The 14,063-nt window shown below is 36.6% G+C and overlaps 2 protein-coding genes across 3 annotated transcripts; one reads left to right on the forward strand and one right to left on the reverse strand.

The window, feature by feature from the left end:
- Positions 1-916: 916 nt before the first annotated feature.
- DNAJB9 (DnaJ heat shock protein family (Hsp40) member B9) lies at positions 917-5,513 on the reverse strand. 2 transcript variants are annotated; one of them, XM_031455206.2, is made up of 3 exons: positions 5,391-5,513; positions 3,350-3,576; positions 917-2,424 (listed from the first exon to the last, which is right to left on the reverse strand). In XM_031455206.2, the coding sequence occupies exons 2-3, from the start codon at positions 3,564-3,566 to the stop codon at positions 1,970-1,972; spliced, it is 672 nt and encodes a 223-aa protein (XP_031311066.1). In that variant the 5' UTR covers positions 3,567-3,576; positions 5,391-5,513; the 3' UTR covers positions 917-1,969. The 2 variants fall into 2 exon arrangements, with proteins under 2 accessions (XP_031311066.1, XP_031311064.1); XM_031455204.2 differs by having other exon boundaries at positions 5,237-5,495.
- A 137-nt stretch (positions 5,514-5,650) lies between these two features.
- Positions 5,651-13,118, forward strand: THAP5 (THAP domain containing 5). Its single transcript, XM_010975548.3, has 3 exons — positions 5,651-5,835; positions 9,873-10,065; positions 10,582-13,118. The coding sequence occupies exons 1-3, from the start codon at positions 5,756-5,758 to the stop codon at positions 11,494-11,496; spliced, it is 1,188 nt and encodes a 395-aa protein (XP_010973850.1). The 5' UTR covers positions 5,651-5,755; the 3' UTR covers positions 11,497-13,118.
- The last annotated feature ends 945 nt before the right edge of the window (positions 13,119-14,063 follow it).

Consider the following 14,063-nt stretch of genomic DNA (forward strand, 5'->3'; position numbering starts at 1 on the left):
ATTTTGCAAGTAAACAAGTTTACCATTTGCTTTGTACATTTAACCTGTATAAACTATAAAGAAAAAAATTAAATGATTGAGGAAACTTTTATGTTGCTTACTGGTCTAATTTTCAGTTGCTTATATAGCTGACTACTCACATACACATGCCTGTAGATTACCTAAGCATCTTTCTTGATATTTAGTTTGTACTGTGTGTATATGAGTCGTGGTATATTTTTCCTTGCAAAAAGTATGCCAAAGGGGAGGTTAAAAAAAAAAAAGAGGGGGTTCAAATAAATGTTCAGAATCGGAAAAAACAAGAAAGACAATCAAGCCCTGAAGAAAAAGGGGACAGGTGCTAACAATATAAATAATAATATAATCTTTAAAGTTAATCTTGATTTGAAAATGGTACCTTTTTTTGGCCTCATTTGTTCTGTTTGATAGGCCACAGATAATCCTCTGATCAAAATTCAAGGTACAGCTATTTTCTTATCAAACCAAAGCAGTATGTATAACTTCTAGGAAATAACTGAGGTACATAAATAAAATTCATTTTCTTCACAGTTTTCAAATTAAAAATGATTATTAACAAATGTAGCTTCATGCAAAGTCTGCTTTTTCCCGCCTAAAGAGAAAAGCATCAGTGGCAAGAATATGTGCTCCTAGCAAGGAAATACACCAGTATTATAATTAACAAAATCTTCAAGCTACCAAAATTTGTGAGGGAAGACAGATGGAGGATAGTAACAAAGCAAGAGAAATTACCAAATGGCAATCAAGCAAGGTCATATCAGGGTTTGTAGGTTAGTCAAAAGTAACTTCTGGAATATGGTCTATGATTAGTGTAAGCAGCCCAATTCCTTACACACCTCCCATACCTCCCGAATTACCGAATAAATTTTTAAGAATAAAATGACAACAGAGAACATCATATTGTAAATATTATATTTCTCTCACTCACAAAGGTGTATGAGATATTTACTAGTTTTAATGTGTATCCATAGGATTAATACTCATATGGAGTATAACATGGAAAAGTGCAGAACTAAAGGAATAGGTCTATCTGAAAACAAAAGCACACATTTCTTAGGATTTAAAAATATTGCACATAATAAGGTTGCACAGAAATTACTGGCTGTTTTTACAAACAGAATGAGGTATTAGTCAATCTCTAAAGATGAGTGCAAAGAAGGGAAACCACACACACAAAAATACATAAATCCATATTAAGACCAACAGCGCCAACAACTAAGAAAGAAATGTGAAAAGATGTGTAAAGTAGCTGTGATTTCAACACAACAAACTCATTAGCCAGGGACCAAACACATAACAATCTCTTGGCAATATTTCATGAGTTTTCCACTTTCTTTTAGCCTAAATGACAAGAAAGCAGTACGATCATTTCCTTTACTCCAACTCTACTGCATAGTTCTGTGGTAAATATTAAACCATGCCTTTCTGAAGCTTTCAGTGGAAATTAACCAAGATACTGCTATCCTTTGCTGAATGACTCAATTATACAATTTCAAATACATTTAGCAACCCAAGTCAGAGATGCTACAGAGCATGCAATTTTAAATTAGCAAAGGTTTCACTTCAAAAATCATTCAAGTTCATACAACTTAATCTACAATAACGTTTAAAGTTTAACCTTTAAATATTTATCAGGGAAACTCATTCTTTTCTTGGTAATAAAATTGGCCATGTTAATAAGCCCAAGGGGAGAGAGAGAAAAAAGATCAGGCAGAATTGTAGTATCTTTCTTTAAAGAAACTTTCCTAATCAGGGAAATGAATAATTAGCTATTTCTCTACTAACTAAATGTTGCTGAATTTGTCAAAAACAATTTAAATATATTTAATAGCTATATTAAGTTAAATGAAATCATGCACTTGTCAAAACAGTTCACCCAAAATTGTTTTCCATCAAAGATATTGAAGAAGAGCCAACTAATTGGGTTTATTGAGAACAGAAAAAGAACGAACTACTGTCCTGAACAGTCGGTGTATGTAGTAACCATATTTCCTCTTCGTTGAGTGACAGTCCTACAATGCTTGCTAGATCCATGGAATCTATTTTCAGTCTGTACCGTGTGCCGATTGGTGGTAGTATCAAAACCACTAAAAGAAAACATTTTCTCCATATCTTCAAACATGTCATCAAATAACCCACCTCCGAAAGAAAACTCCTGGAAATGGTGCCTTTGTCTACTGGAACCATCCTGACGTGTCTGGAAGTGATTTTCAAAATGCTTCTTGGATCGAGTGTTTTGATTTTGACCAAAAAAGCCAAAGTCTTTAAATAAGTCATCAAAATTGAAGTTAAATGGCTGCTCAAAAGGACTTCCACTAGCTCTTTGTCCTTTACCATTAACAAAAGCACTGTGTCCAACTGTATCATACTCTTTTCGCCTAGTAGCATCTGAGAGTGTTTCATATGCTGAAAGAAATAAAAATACTTTAGTAACTAAAGGTAATCAAAGTTACACATATCCAAACCTCTTGAATTTATCTATTTTATGAAAGGATTTCACACTGCAAGTAAAACCAAACCCTACAAAACATAAGAATAAAATGAAAATAAAAGTTACAAAAGGCAGGGACTCTGTCTTATTTACTGCATACAATCAGCAGTCTGCACAATGCCCGCCTCTAGTAAATATCCAATAAATATCTGTTAAATAAATACTACCATTACTACAAATAAATATGGGCAACAATTAAAGAGTTATTCTCCATATTTGTATAAAACCATTATTTAAAGAATTTAATGAGAAAAATAAGAGGAATTCAGATTTTTCACTTAATAGTTGAAGTAAATGTTTAACTCCCTACTCAGTTACTTCTACTCAGCATTAATTAGTCAATGCTCAGAAGGTGCAATTTGTTTCAGACCTAGTCTTAAGTCAAAATTTGATCCATATTTTTCTCTTAAAGATAAATGGGCTTTGAGATATAGGCCAAGAGAGGGGGAAAAAAAGTCTATTTACTTTTTTTAATGCTTAACATTTTTATATTTAATCTCTATACTTTGTAAAAACTATGTTTCTTAAGTTAAAAGTTTTGGGTACCTAAAATTCAGTTTGACACAGAAACAATAAGCTATTTTATAAGTGACAAGACAATGAAATAATACATCTTCAACATTTTTAGACCTAAATGTCAATAAAACTATATACCTCCATACATCCAGGATCAAACATCTGTTATAAGAAAACAGTCTTGAGACTCTTTCTATATTTAAATGTAGATTCCACGCCCACTCCCATCTCCACAAAGCCTTCAAATACATAGACACCTCTTAGCTATCATTCTCCTTTACTAGTTAGTATCTGTTGAGACTTTGAAGATAATAATTTACATACCTTCTGCAATCTCTCTAAATTTTGCTTCAGCATCAGGGCTCTTATTTTTGTCAGGATGGTACTTCATGGCCAATTTATGAAAGGCCTTCTTGATTTGGCGCTCTGATGCAGACTTTGGCACACCTAAGATATCATAGTAACTTTTTGAGGCCAAAATTAACTCAGTTATCATTAAAATGCAGATTGCAAATACGAAAACTGACTGGGGAGTAGCCATTTCTAATATCCTACAAAAGAAAAGAAAAAAAATTGTATCCGTTAGTTAATCTTAAAATTTTTCTTTTAAAAGAAACACAATGAACTTTTAGGATTTAAAGTAAACTGACGCAGTATCAAAATGTTAACTGTATATAGTGTATCTTGTACCTGGTTCCACGTTACTTCATTTACACAGACTTTTACTACCCCTAAATTGGTTGTAATCTTCTTGAGAGCAAAGATAATTCAACCAAATTGAGAAAAATCTTTCTTGGTTTTGCCTTTCCACTGATTCTCTGACCATATGCACTTGAGATACAAAAATATTCAATAACGGATTTTTATCAGTTACTATCAAAAACTCATCAAAGGGAAGCCTTGTAAAAAAGGTGAAAACCCAAATAATTTTTTAAAAGAACTCAATCTTCCTTTCAAAAATTCATATTCTAAAGGGTTTAAAAAGAAATTCAACTTCTCAGGAAAACAAAAAAAAAAGTACATTACTAAGGTAAATAGCCCAGTATGTCTAAACTAGTAGTAATCTTCCCTCCCTAGGAAATTTCAGTTTTCATTCAGCCAAGAGCAGCCAAGGACTGCATATAGAGAACCTCAATATCACAATAATATTGACAATGTACAAGAGAATGTAATTTTTAAAACTGTAAGACCCCAAATATTTAACAAAAAAGCATGGATAAATAAGTTTTGTTAATAACTCATACTTAACAGAATTTCAGGTTTCTGCTAAGGCTGCCAGAAAAAAGGAACTTTCATAGTTTGTAGTTTAGATAAGGTAAACTCTTATTTTCAAACTTCTCAGTAGCCATTAAAGTAGTTCTCTAATCTTAAAGTTTCAACTTAGAATTCAACTTAGAATTCTTGATAGTACAGAGTTAATGACTTTGGATTCAAAAAGACATGATCCTGTTTTTCGAACACTGTACCACAGGAGTCCTTAACAACCTAGGATGGCATAACAAGGCTGACGAAAGACACTACGGTTTGTGGAAACCGCCTGCCTTCCTCTCCTGTGGCCTGATCGGAGCGTAATTAGCAGATGGGTTACTACCTTCCAGAGAGTTACTCACAGTCACGGGCACCAAGGATCAAGTACAAACTCCTGGTCTAAAGAACACAAATCCAGCGCGTACAATGCTGGTTCCCTAGTCCACGGGCGGGTCTAAAACTGACAGGGAGACACCTTACTGGTTTAATCAAGATTATTTCACAGTTTGAAGTTGAGTATCCGATACTTTCCCAGGCGACTGACTTATGCGTTATACTGACTTCGCATTCCCAAAAAGGAGCTGGCGGACAGCAGCCTGGGCCTTATTTCTCAGAGCCGGTGGCTGGTTGGGCTGGACCGTCAGCCCTCACCGAAAGGCGACCGGTACACGCCCAGTCCGTCCAGCCGCCGCCGTCGGTTTGTCCGCGGCCCGGGGTCCAGCCCTGGGAGGAGCTGCCCATCCCCAAGAGAGCCAGCGGCACAACCCCACGACAAGACGCCCGACACTGTGTTGCGGCCATCTCCTTTTTCCTATTCCCTTTCTCAAGAACACCTGGCAGCCCGAAGCCCTAGTACCGACCGCGGTGGATACCGAGGCCAAGTCTGCCCACAAAGGCCGGTCGAGGCCGCGGGGACGCCTTAACCCCCCTCCCCACGACCCCGGCCTCGTCCCTCACTCGCACCCGCCGGCTACTGCCGTTCCTCCACAGAGCCGAGGCGCCGGCGACGCTGACAACTGACACCACACCGCTGCTCCGCTCGGTCCCGAACCCCGGCCTCCGCAGCCTCCGCGGCCTCCGGGAGCCGGCGCGCGCACACTGCCGCCTGTACACCGACCTCACACTCCTCCCGCCGAAGCCACCGCCGCGTCCCCTCTCAGCCCGCTCCCAACTCGCGGGCGACGGCTGCGGGAGCCTCCACCTCAGAAGACCTACACGAAACGCTTCCCTATTGGCTCCCGCCAGCCCACCTGACCCTGGCGCCCTACGCGCACGTGGAAAACTGTTGTTGCTGCTCAGCCTGTGCGTCACGTCCGGCCCCACCCCCGAAAGGGCGGGGCCGAAGCAGGCAGAAGCGGAAGTGAGTCGACCATCGCAGCGTCTTTCCGCTCTGCCTAGGCTGGCGCAGGCGTGGTGACTCGGGCGGCCAGGACCTGCGGCCCCGCCTCAGCGAGGAAGGCCCGCCTGCGCCCCTCGATAATAATGCCCCGGTATTGCGCAGCGATTTGTTGTAAGAACCGCCGGGGACGAAACAATAAGGACCGGAAGCTGAGTTTTTACCCGTAAGTTGTGCCTGACGCAGAAGCGTCAGCTGGCCTTTGGGCCTAAGTTCTGCGGCATTTGGGATTGGGGTTTGGAGTGTCTCCTGTCAGCCCTATAAATTCCTCAGCTCTCCGGGCGTGGTCGGTCCCTGCACGGGAGGAGGGCGGGAAGGCGCGAGTTAGTTTCCTTAGACGTTTCTAGGGAGGCCGCTGGGCGTGTGGTGGGGCGCAGGGGCCTTTTGGGGTGTTAATAGGGCGCTGGAACCAGTCAGTTCCGCGCGGTGCTCCGTGGTTTTCAGAGCATTTCCTCACCTTCCGTGACCTAATTTCAGTGAACGACCTGAACCGTGCCAAGTGGGAAGGTGAACTCAAAGTTAACTTACAGCTCCCGTGAGTTAGGTCGCATAGCTGCTATTTAATTACGTTTTCTCCCGAGGAAACAGGCCTTTCAGAAAGATTAGGTAACTGACCTTGAAAGTTTTGTGGCAGAGCCAGAATTATAACTTACCTCCTGCTCAGGGCTCTAGATACTCTTCATTCGTACAGAGGTCTACAGATTTCCGCCGGTATCCCAGCGTAGAATATTCCTGTGAAACCTTTCCTAAGCAAAGAAGCAATTAACCTGTTTTCGTAATAGCGAAAATCCGGTTCGGACATCAGTACCTGGTAGGTCATTCATAAAAGTGAAGTGGCAGAAAAGGAACTTTGGAAAAGTGGGAAATACCTGTTTTCTGAATTACTACAGCCACGAAATATTTCCCTGGAACCCCAGAAGTACTCATTTAGAAGAATAGGGAAGCAGTATTACGTAGGAAGGATCCAGGCTCCAAAGCCAGACTTAGGTTCAAATCCTGGTTCCACTACTTTATAGCTGAATGACCTTCTGCAAATTATTCAACTCTGCTACCTAAGACCTCCCATCTTTAAAGTGGAGGCGTTCATAGTACCTGACCACACTTAGTGTGTAGAGAGGTAAAACAGCACTTGGCATTCAGAACATGCTTAGTGTATATAAAAACATATTTAGAATATTTTATTTCCTTTATTTCTTGTATTTAAAAGTAACTTAGCTCTAACCTGGTTGTCTTTAACTTTTTGACTTTTCACTAGCTATTTTGTGAAGCTTATTTTGCTTTAGACCTGAAGCTCTCTGTTCACAATGATTTAGATGCTTTACATTCTTTTAACTAATGAAAAAACTGGTAACTCCTAATAATTTACACTAAATGGCAGTATTTCCAGGATTGTCTTTCTTGAAGCCCTTGCAAAGAGATATTCTAGGGGGAGAAATATATGCTAGTATATTAATGGCTCTGGCCAAGAGAAAGTTTGTAGCAAAGGATCATGTTGAGCTTTATTTAACCCCGTGTTTCCCAAATTTATTTAGCCTTGGATTTGGGGGTCGTAACTACAGACTAAAAATTCTTTAATCTTTTTGGACTGCATAGTTACTGTTTTTAAGGAGGGAAAAATAATAATGCCAGAGGAAGTCAGTTATAAAGATTGTTTTCCTGAAAATGTGAATTTACTGAAAGTGAATATTTTAATGAGTTTTAAAAATTTCATGTGTAATCCACAAAATAAAAATTGAATTAGTTTTATTCCCCTAATAGCTCCAAACTTGAAGAATTGAATTTTCTCATACTAACACCATAGCAAGCTGCAGTATAAATTTATAGTAATTTGGGAATTCAGTAAATATATACATATAGTGACCAGTTTATACAAGTGATTGTTTTATGTTTTGGGGAGAATTAATAAAACAGTGAAACAAAATTACCAAACAATATGAACCAATATAATGATACTAAGTTGTTCCAGAAATATATTCTAGGCGATTTCTTAAAGATTTATCTTTTGAGAAAGCATTGCAATCCAGTTACCAATAAAGATATTCACAAAGTGTATTTTTTTAATTGTTTGATAACTTAGCATATAGCTACAATAGAAATAATTTACAAACAGCATCCTTATGCATGAAATTACGTTTAAAAAAATCACTGTAAAAGACATTGTTTTAGATGTAACAGGAAAGGTAAGAACTTATCTATGGCTAGCAGAATTCAGGTCCTCTGAAAAGAAAATTCTTTTTGCCATTACATTTCTTTTCTGGTTATGCCTATCATGCTTATAAGATATTGATATGTTGCAAGGTTAAATTTTTTCCAAACCATGTATGAATATTTTATCTATAGTTAGAACTTCCAAAGGCAAGTGGAAAATCTGAGTTTCCTGTGGAAAGATATCAGGGTTAAAAATTATTTCTTACAAAGTACCCAGGTCTTTTCCTTTAGCATCTTACAAAGTTATCAATATTTGTAGAAAAAAATATCATGCTACTGAGACAGGAAGGAAGCAGGCAGGGCACAGCCATTCAAGAAATAACCTAGGAATTTACACCAAGGTGGCAGAAAATTCAACTTCCAACAGGCCCTGAGGCCAAAGATGGCGGGAGATTTGACTTCTCGAAACCTCAAATTTCATTATAAGCTCATTGTAATATGTAGCATGGTAAGCAGCACTCCCACAAGCGCCATGACATTCCTGAGGCTAACCATAAAAGGTCAAAAAGTGGGCAGTGGCCCAATTCCTGGGAATCCCAGCCCCTTTCCCAGAGTAGTTGGAATAATCCTCCCACTTGTTACCATACGAAGCTGCCAAGCCCATAAAAACTGACAAACCCCATACCTTGTGGCCATTCTCCCTTCTGAGTAAGATGGCCTGTACTCTTGTCTATGGAGTGTGTTAACTACTTATATTTTAAACCAAGCACCCAAACCCCACACCTCATGGCCTTTCTCTTGCCTCTGAAACAGCCTGCACTGTATAGACTATGTATCTCTCTAAATAAATCTGCATTTACTTAACTGTGGCTCGCTATTGAATTCTTTCCTGCGCGAAGCCAAGGACCCACACTTGGCAGGGTATGTCCAGGGTCTCAACCAAGACCTGGGACATGGCCATCCTTTCACCCACATTGATTTTCCTGTAACACTTCTACAAAGCATAAATGGTTGTGACTGGGGGGAATGTATAACAGCTGCTTTTGTATGAGAATCTTATATGTTACTATTGTTAAAAAATGGAAAATTATTATGTAGTATGTCTTGGACTGTGTTCTTGTAAAATCATCAAAAGAAGTATAAATCGCTGCTGTTTACTACAGTTTAACCCAAACCAGTTTAGACTGGTAGGAAAAAGTTGTCTGTCAAATTCTGCCATTAGTCCAGTTCTACCCATGAAACACACTGCAGTATGTTAGAGCCAACTATAAAACTCCAAGTTACTCAGTACAGGAACAACACAGATTAAGAGCTGTCTTGCCTTAGTCTATCTTTTTTATTTGTTTCATAATAGAAAATATCCGAGTCTGTCCTTTTTAGCATGTTACTTGTGCCAGTTTGTCTTTCAGAACTTGAATACTTGAATTTTAGAGTTCCCAATTCACTGGCTATAGAAATCTAGAAATACTGGGCTAAATTACCAATGAGTAGAATTGAGGCTGATTCCAGTAAAGAGAATGGGATATTAGTATTTTTATAAGATTTAGTATTCATTTTGTGTCAGCTAAACCATTTGTTTGAATTAACATCTTATTTTAAAAAGATTAATATAGGTAAGAACCTAAAGTTTAATACTTCCTTAAATTATAAACAAGAAACCATTTGACTTGTATTACTATGAATGTATTTGAATAGGACTTTATAGTTACAAAGCTCTTTACTAGTTCTAGGCACCCTACGCAACAGAATGAAAAGGAAATATAATCCATAGAAAATATGAATAGATTTTTTTTGTAGTAACACGTACATTTTCTTGAAGGGACTCTGAGTTGTGTTTTACAGTCTACTCAGACAAAAGCTTTGGCTACACATTTCATATCTTAGTCCGCTTTGCCATAGAGATAATATGGTAGTAGTTGTCATGGAGATGCTATTGTATGGTAGTGATGGTTGCCTTGCTTTTGTGGCACTTGACACTTAGGTTACCAATATGTGCGGGCTTGGCATCTGACAAAATTGTAAAAATATAGCAAAGTTTTCCTTTTTTAATTTCAGGTTTCCTCTACATGACAAAGAAAGACTTGAAAAATGGTTAAAGAATATGAAACGAGATTCATGGGTTCCCAGTAAATACCAGTTCCTGTGTAGTGACCATTTTACTCCCGACTCTCTTGACATCAGATGGGGTATTCGCTATTTGAAACAAACTGCAATTCCAACAATATTTTCTTTGCCTGAAGACAATCAGGTATTGGAGGCAAGGAGTAGGGGAGAGGGGAATACTGAGCATGGTAGCATATTGCAGGGTGGCAGGTAATCAGGTAGAGGGAATGAGAGAGAAAGATAACTGCTGGGAAAATGCATACTTGAGAAAAGGAAAACTAATTTGTGCTTTTACTAGAAGTGTGTTAATTTTTTAAAAATATAAATCATTCTGAAGCATACCTTAGGAGGAGCCAAAGATAATACATACATAAATTATCAAATTAAGTTATTAATGTAAATTAATGATCTGAGATTTTTTACTGGTCTTGTGAATGATCTGAGATTTTTTCCATCATATATTGATTATACTTAATGTGTTTTAAAAAACACTTTCAGGTATATTTTGAGAAGTCATATACTTAAAACATTTTTTTAACTGAATAAATTTACTTGATCAGTATACTGCTCAAAGTTGTAATGAAGTAGTCAGCAGTAACTAATAAGAGGATAAGCCTAGTAAGGACATCTTTTTTTAGAATTTGAAAATATTATTTTGTAGGAGAAAGACCCTTCCCCAAAAAAATCCCAGAAGAAAAAGTTGGAAAATGAGAAAGAAGTATGCCTAAAAGCCAAGTCAGAAGAATCATTGGCATCAAATGAGCCAAAGAAGAATACAGTTAATACAAATATCCTCCCTGAACATGCAGAATTACTTGATTCATCTGCCTTGGTAAAGCCACCAGATCCAAAAACACAAAGTGTACAAAATAACGTATTAACTCTTAATCTAGTTAAACAAGATACTAGAAAACCAGAATCTACTTTGGAAACGTCAATTAACCAAGACATAGGTATAGGTGGTTTTCACACATCTTTTGAGAATCTAAATTCTGCAACTATTACTTTGACAACTTCAAATTCAGAAGGTATTCAGCAGTCTTTGGAAGCCCAAAAAGTGCTCGAAATAACTACCAATCATCTTGCTAACCCAAACTTTACAAATAATTCTGTGGAAATTAAGTCAGCACAGGAAAATCCATTCTTATTAAGTGCAGTTACTCACACAGTTGAAGAATTAAATACAAATAAAGAATCTGTTATTGCCATTTTTGTACCTACAGAAAATTCCAAACCTACAGTTAATTCTTTTATACCTGCCTCCAAAGAAACTGTGGAAATGGAAGAAGACATAGACACTGAAGACTCATATAAGGATGTAGACTATGAGACGGAAGTTTTACAAATTGAGCATTCTTACTGCAGACAAGATGCAAATAAGGAACATCTATGGCAGAAAGTCTCTAAACTACATTCAAAGATAACTCTTCTTGAGTTACAAGAACAACAAACTCTAGGAAGATTGAAATCTTTGGAAGCTCTTATAAGGCAGCTAAAACAGGAAAACTGGCTATCTGAAGAAAATGTCAAGATTATAGAAAACCATTTCACAACATACGAAGTTACTATGATATAGATTAAAGAGGTTTTAAAGTTGTGACTTTTTTGCAAGCTTTCTATTAGCCAAACCAAATTATATGTAAAGTGAACTTTTTCCTGTGTAAAGTTCTTAATGAAGCTAAGCAAGTGCTCTAATGTTACGAAATGCATCCTGTTCTTGTAATGCTCATTTTTGAGAAAAACTAGAGTTGCTGGGTAGAAAAAGTTTCATTACTTGTTAAGTTTCCAAATTTAAAGTAAAAATATAGTGAACGAATAATATGATTAAGTCATAAAATGAGAGAACACAGATATGGTAAACAAGAACCCAGAGTAGAAGTCAGACTCAGGAAACTTTAGTCCTGATTCTACCATTGGCATGTGACTTGGACAAGTTACCTATCAAGACTGAGTCTCAGTCTCTTATCTATAAAATGAGGGCACTTGACTAGATCTCCAACATAGTCTGTTTCTTTATAGTTTCTTTACTTTCTAGTAAGGTACTTTTAATAGAAGAAGTTTTCTATAAGATAATCTTATACTTAGATAAAACTAGATGCTGGCTAGAACTTGATATTATTCTCAATATTGAATTCTCAGTATTGAATTCTTCTCAATATTGATTAAATTTTGTGTTGCTTGGCCTTTGGGTTATAGTTTTCTGTATTATAAAGGAAAATACTCCTTTTATAATTTTATTCCAGTTGAACTAAAATGAGGAATCAACCATTAGCCCAATTCTTAGGAGAGGTACTTTAAACTTGAAAGAATATGTACCTTGTTTGAGGCTGAACATAATAATACATAGTCATTTAAGCTTCTTCACATCCTATATTTAAGGCTATATTTATAAACCGAAAGTTTCAATGAGGTTAATTTTTTAAAGATATTTTAGTAATTATAGTCTGTATCTATTTAATACGTGTAACTTTAAGAGTGTGTGCTTATGTCATTTTAAAATTCCAGAATGATAGAGTAATATTTAATACTATGCCTTCCTACTTACTTGTATTTTATTAAAAGTTGAGAACTCACAGATACGTGGTAATGACCTAAGGGGACAAGTAGGAACAAGAAATAATGGTGGTAGAAATAAAAAGCAATGTAAAAGCAGAGGCATAGTCATTACACAATGTGAAAAATAGATGATCCTTTAAAGTTGGTATCAATATAATTAAATATGTTATTGCTTATGATGTTAAGCAAATTCTTGTCAGTCTGTTTCTTCGTTTTTTCATCCTGTTATATGAAAAATACTGTTACCTGTCTTGAAGGACGGGTCTTTGAATTCTGTAAGGTAATAAATGTGCTTTTGGTGCTGGAAAATAGGAGGTGCTCAATAAATGTTAGTTGACTGTGCAGCAAATAGTTACTAATTGTTTTGAAAATGGATGGTGATTATTTGGGGCCACATATCACTTAGTTTTTTTAGGCTAATAAAAATTAATTAGTGTTATATGAATGTGTCAGCTAATTATAAAAAGTTGATTAGAGATGTCCTTATTGGGTGACCATGGAGGAGGGGAACCTAAAATTTTTGCATAAATTATATGCAGATAATTGGTAAAGTATTTGATGTTATTTTTAAGGGGCATTTTGCTAATACATATTTAAAATAAATGATATAAGTGAAAATGACCTTTTTAAGTCATTATAAAATGTTGCACATTGTGGCTATTTTTTATTTAAAGTTGTAGTTAACTTAGGAATAATTTGAACCAGTTGTATTCCTTTAAACTACCAAATTATAAGTATTTAAGATACTTTCTTGGCTTTTCAATATTCAGTTCAGATATTCAGATTGTTCCCAACCTATTCCAGTTAACCTCCAAATTTTATTTCTAGGGTTTTGGCCAACTTTATTTCTTATTTGGATTATTGTAGAAGCCTCTTAGCTAATAGTACCCATATTTTCAATCTTCTTCTTCTGTATCTTCTGGACTCTACTATCAGCTTTTTATCTAAACTATAGATTTAGTTGTATCACTCCCCACCACTTAACTTTCCTAGCTTAGAAATCTGTAATCACTCTCTAATACCTAAAGAATAAAGCAAAACGTGTTACTGTCATATACATGATTCTCTGTGATTCTGTTCCTCCTGTGTTCTAGCCACACTGGACTTAGCATTTCTCAGACATGCCAGGCAAGTACCTGTCTTTGTGTCTGCTTGTTTTAATTCTCTAAATTCAACCAGTCCATTAGAATTATATTTCTACTTTGGTGGATTGTCAACGCTTTTTCCAGTCAAAATTGTTTTTTCTCTGTTCCTACAGGGCTTTGTTTTATAACACTATAACAGCATTTACACTTTTTTATATCATGATGTTATCTATGGATTTCTCTTCAGCTAGACTCTTCGCTTTTTGAAAGCAGAATTTTTATTCACTTCTGTTTCTTTGACAATCTAATATTCACCCAATAAATATTTTGAATTTGCCTACTTACAATTTCTTGGCTGTTGTCACTTAAAATCAAGAAACTTCTTAACAAATATGTCCTCGATACCTAGAGAATGATTAGAAAAGAATATAGATCTTCATACAATCTTTGAAACAGTCCATATTTCCAGTGGACAGTGCAATTTACCAGTTATCTGTTACGC

Source organism: Camelus dromedarius, chromosome 7 (assembly GCF_036321535.1).
Source record: "Camelus dromedarius isolate mCamDro1 chromosome 7, mCamDro1.pat, whole genome shotgun sequence".
NCBI lineage: Eukaryota > Metazoa > Chordata > Mammalia > Artiodactyla > Camelidae > Camelus > Camelus dromedarius.

What these genes read in the sequence shown, in the direction of transcription:
- DNAJB9 (XM_031455206.2), bottom strand. Translation starts at nt 3,566, where the DNA reads ATGGCTACTCCCCAGTCAGTTTTCGTATTTGCAATCTGCATTTTAATG. An exon ending in ATTTAGAGAGATTGCAGAAG is followed by an intron (nt 2,425 to 3,349) that starts GTATGTAAATTA and finishes TATTTCTTTCAG; the next exon opens with CATATGAAACACTCTCAGAT.
- THAP5 (XM_010975548.3), top strand. Translation starts at nt 5,756, where the DNA reads ATGCCCCGGTATTGCGCAGCGATTTGTTGTAAGAACCGCCGGGGACGA. An exon ending in CGGAAGCTGAGTTTTTACCC is followed by an intron (nt 5,836 to 9,872) that starts GTAAGTTGTGCC and finishes TTTTAATTTCAG; the next exon opens with GTTTCCTCTACATGACAAAG. An exon ending in CTTTGCCTGAAGACAATCAG is followed by an intron (nt 10,066 to 10,581) that starts GTATTGGAGGCA and finishes ATTATTTTGTAG; the next exon opens with GAGAAAGACCCTTCCCCAAA.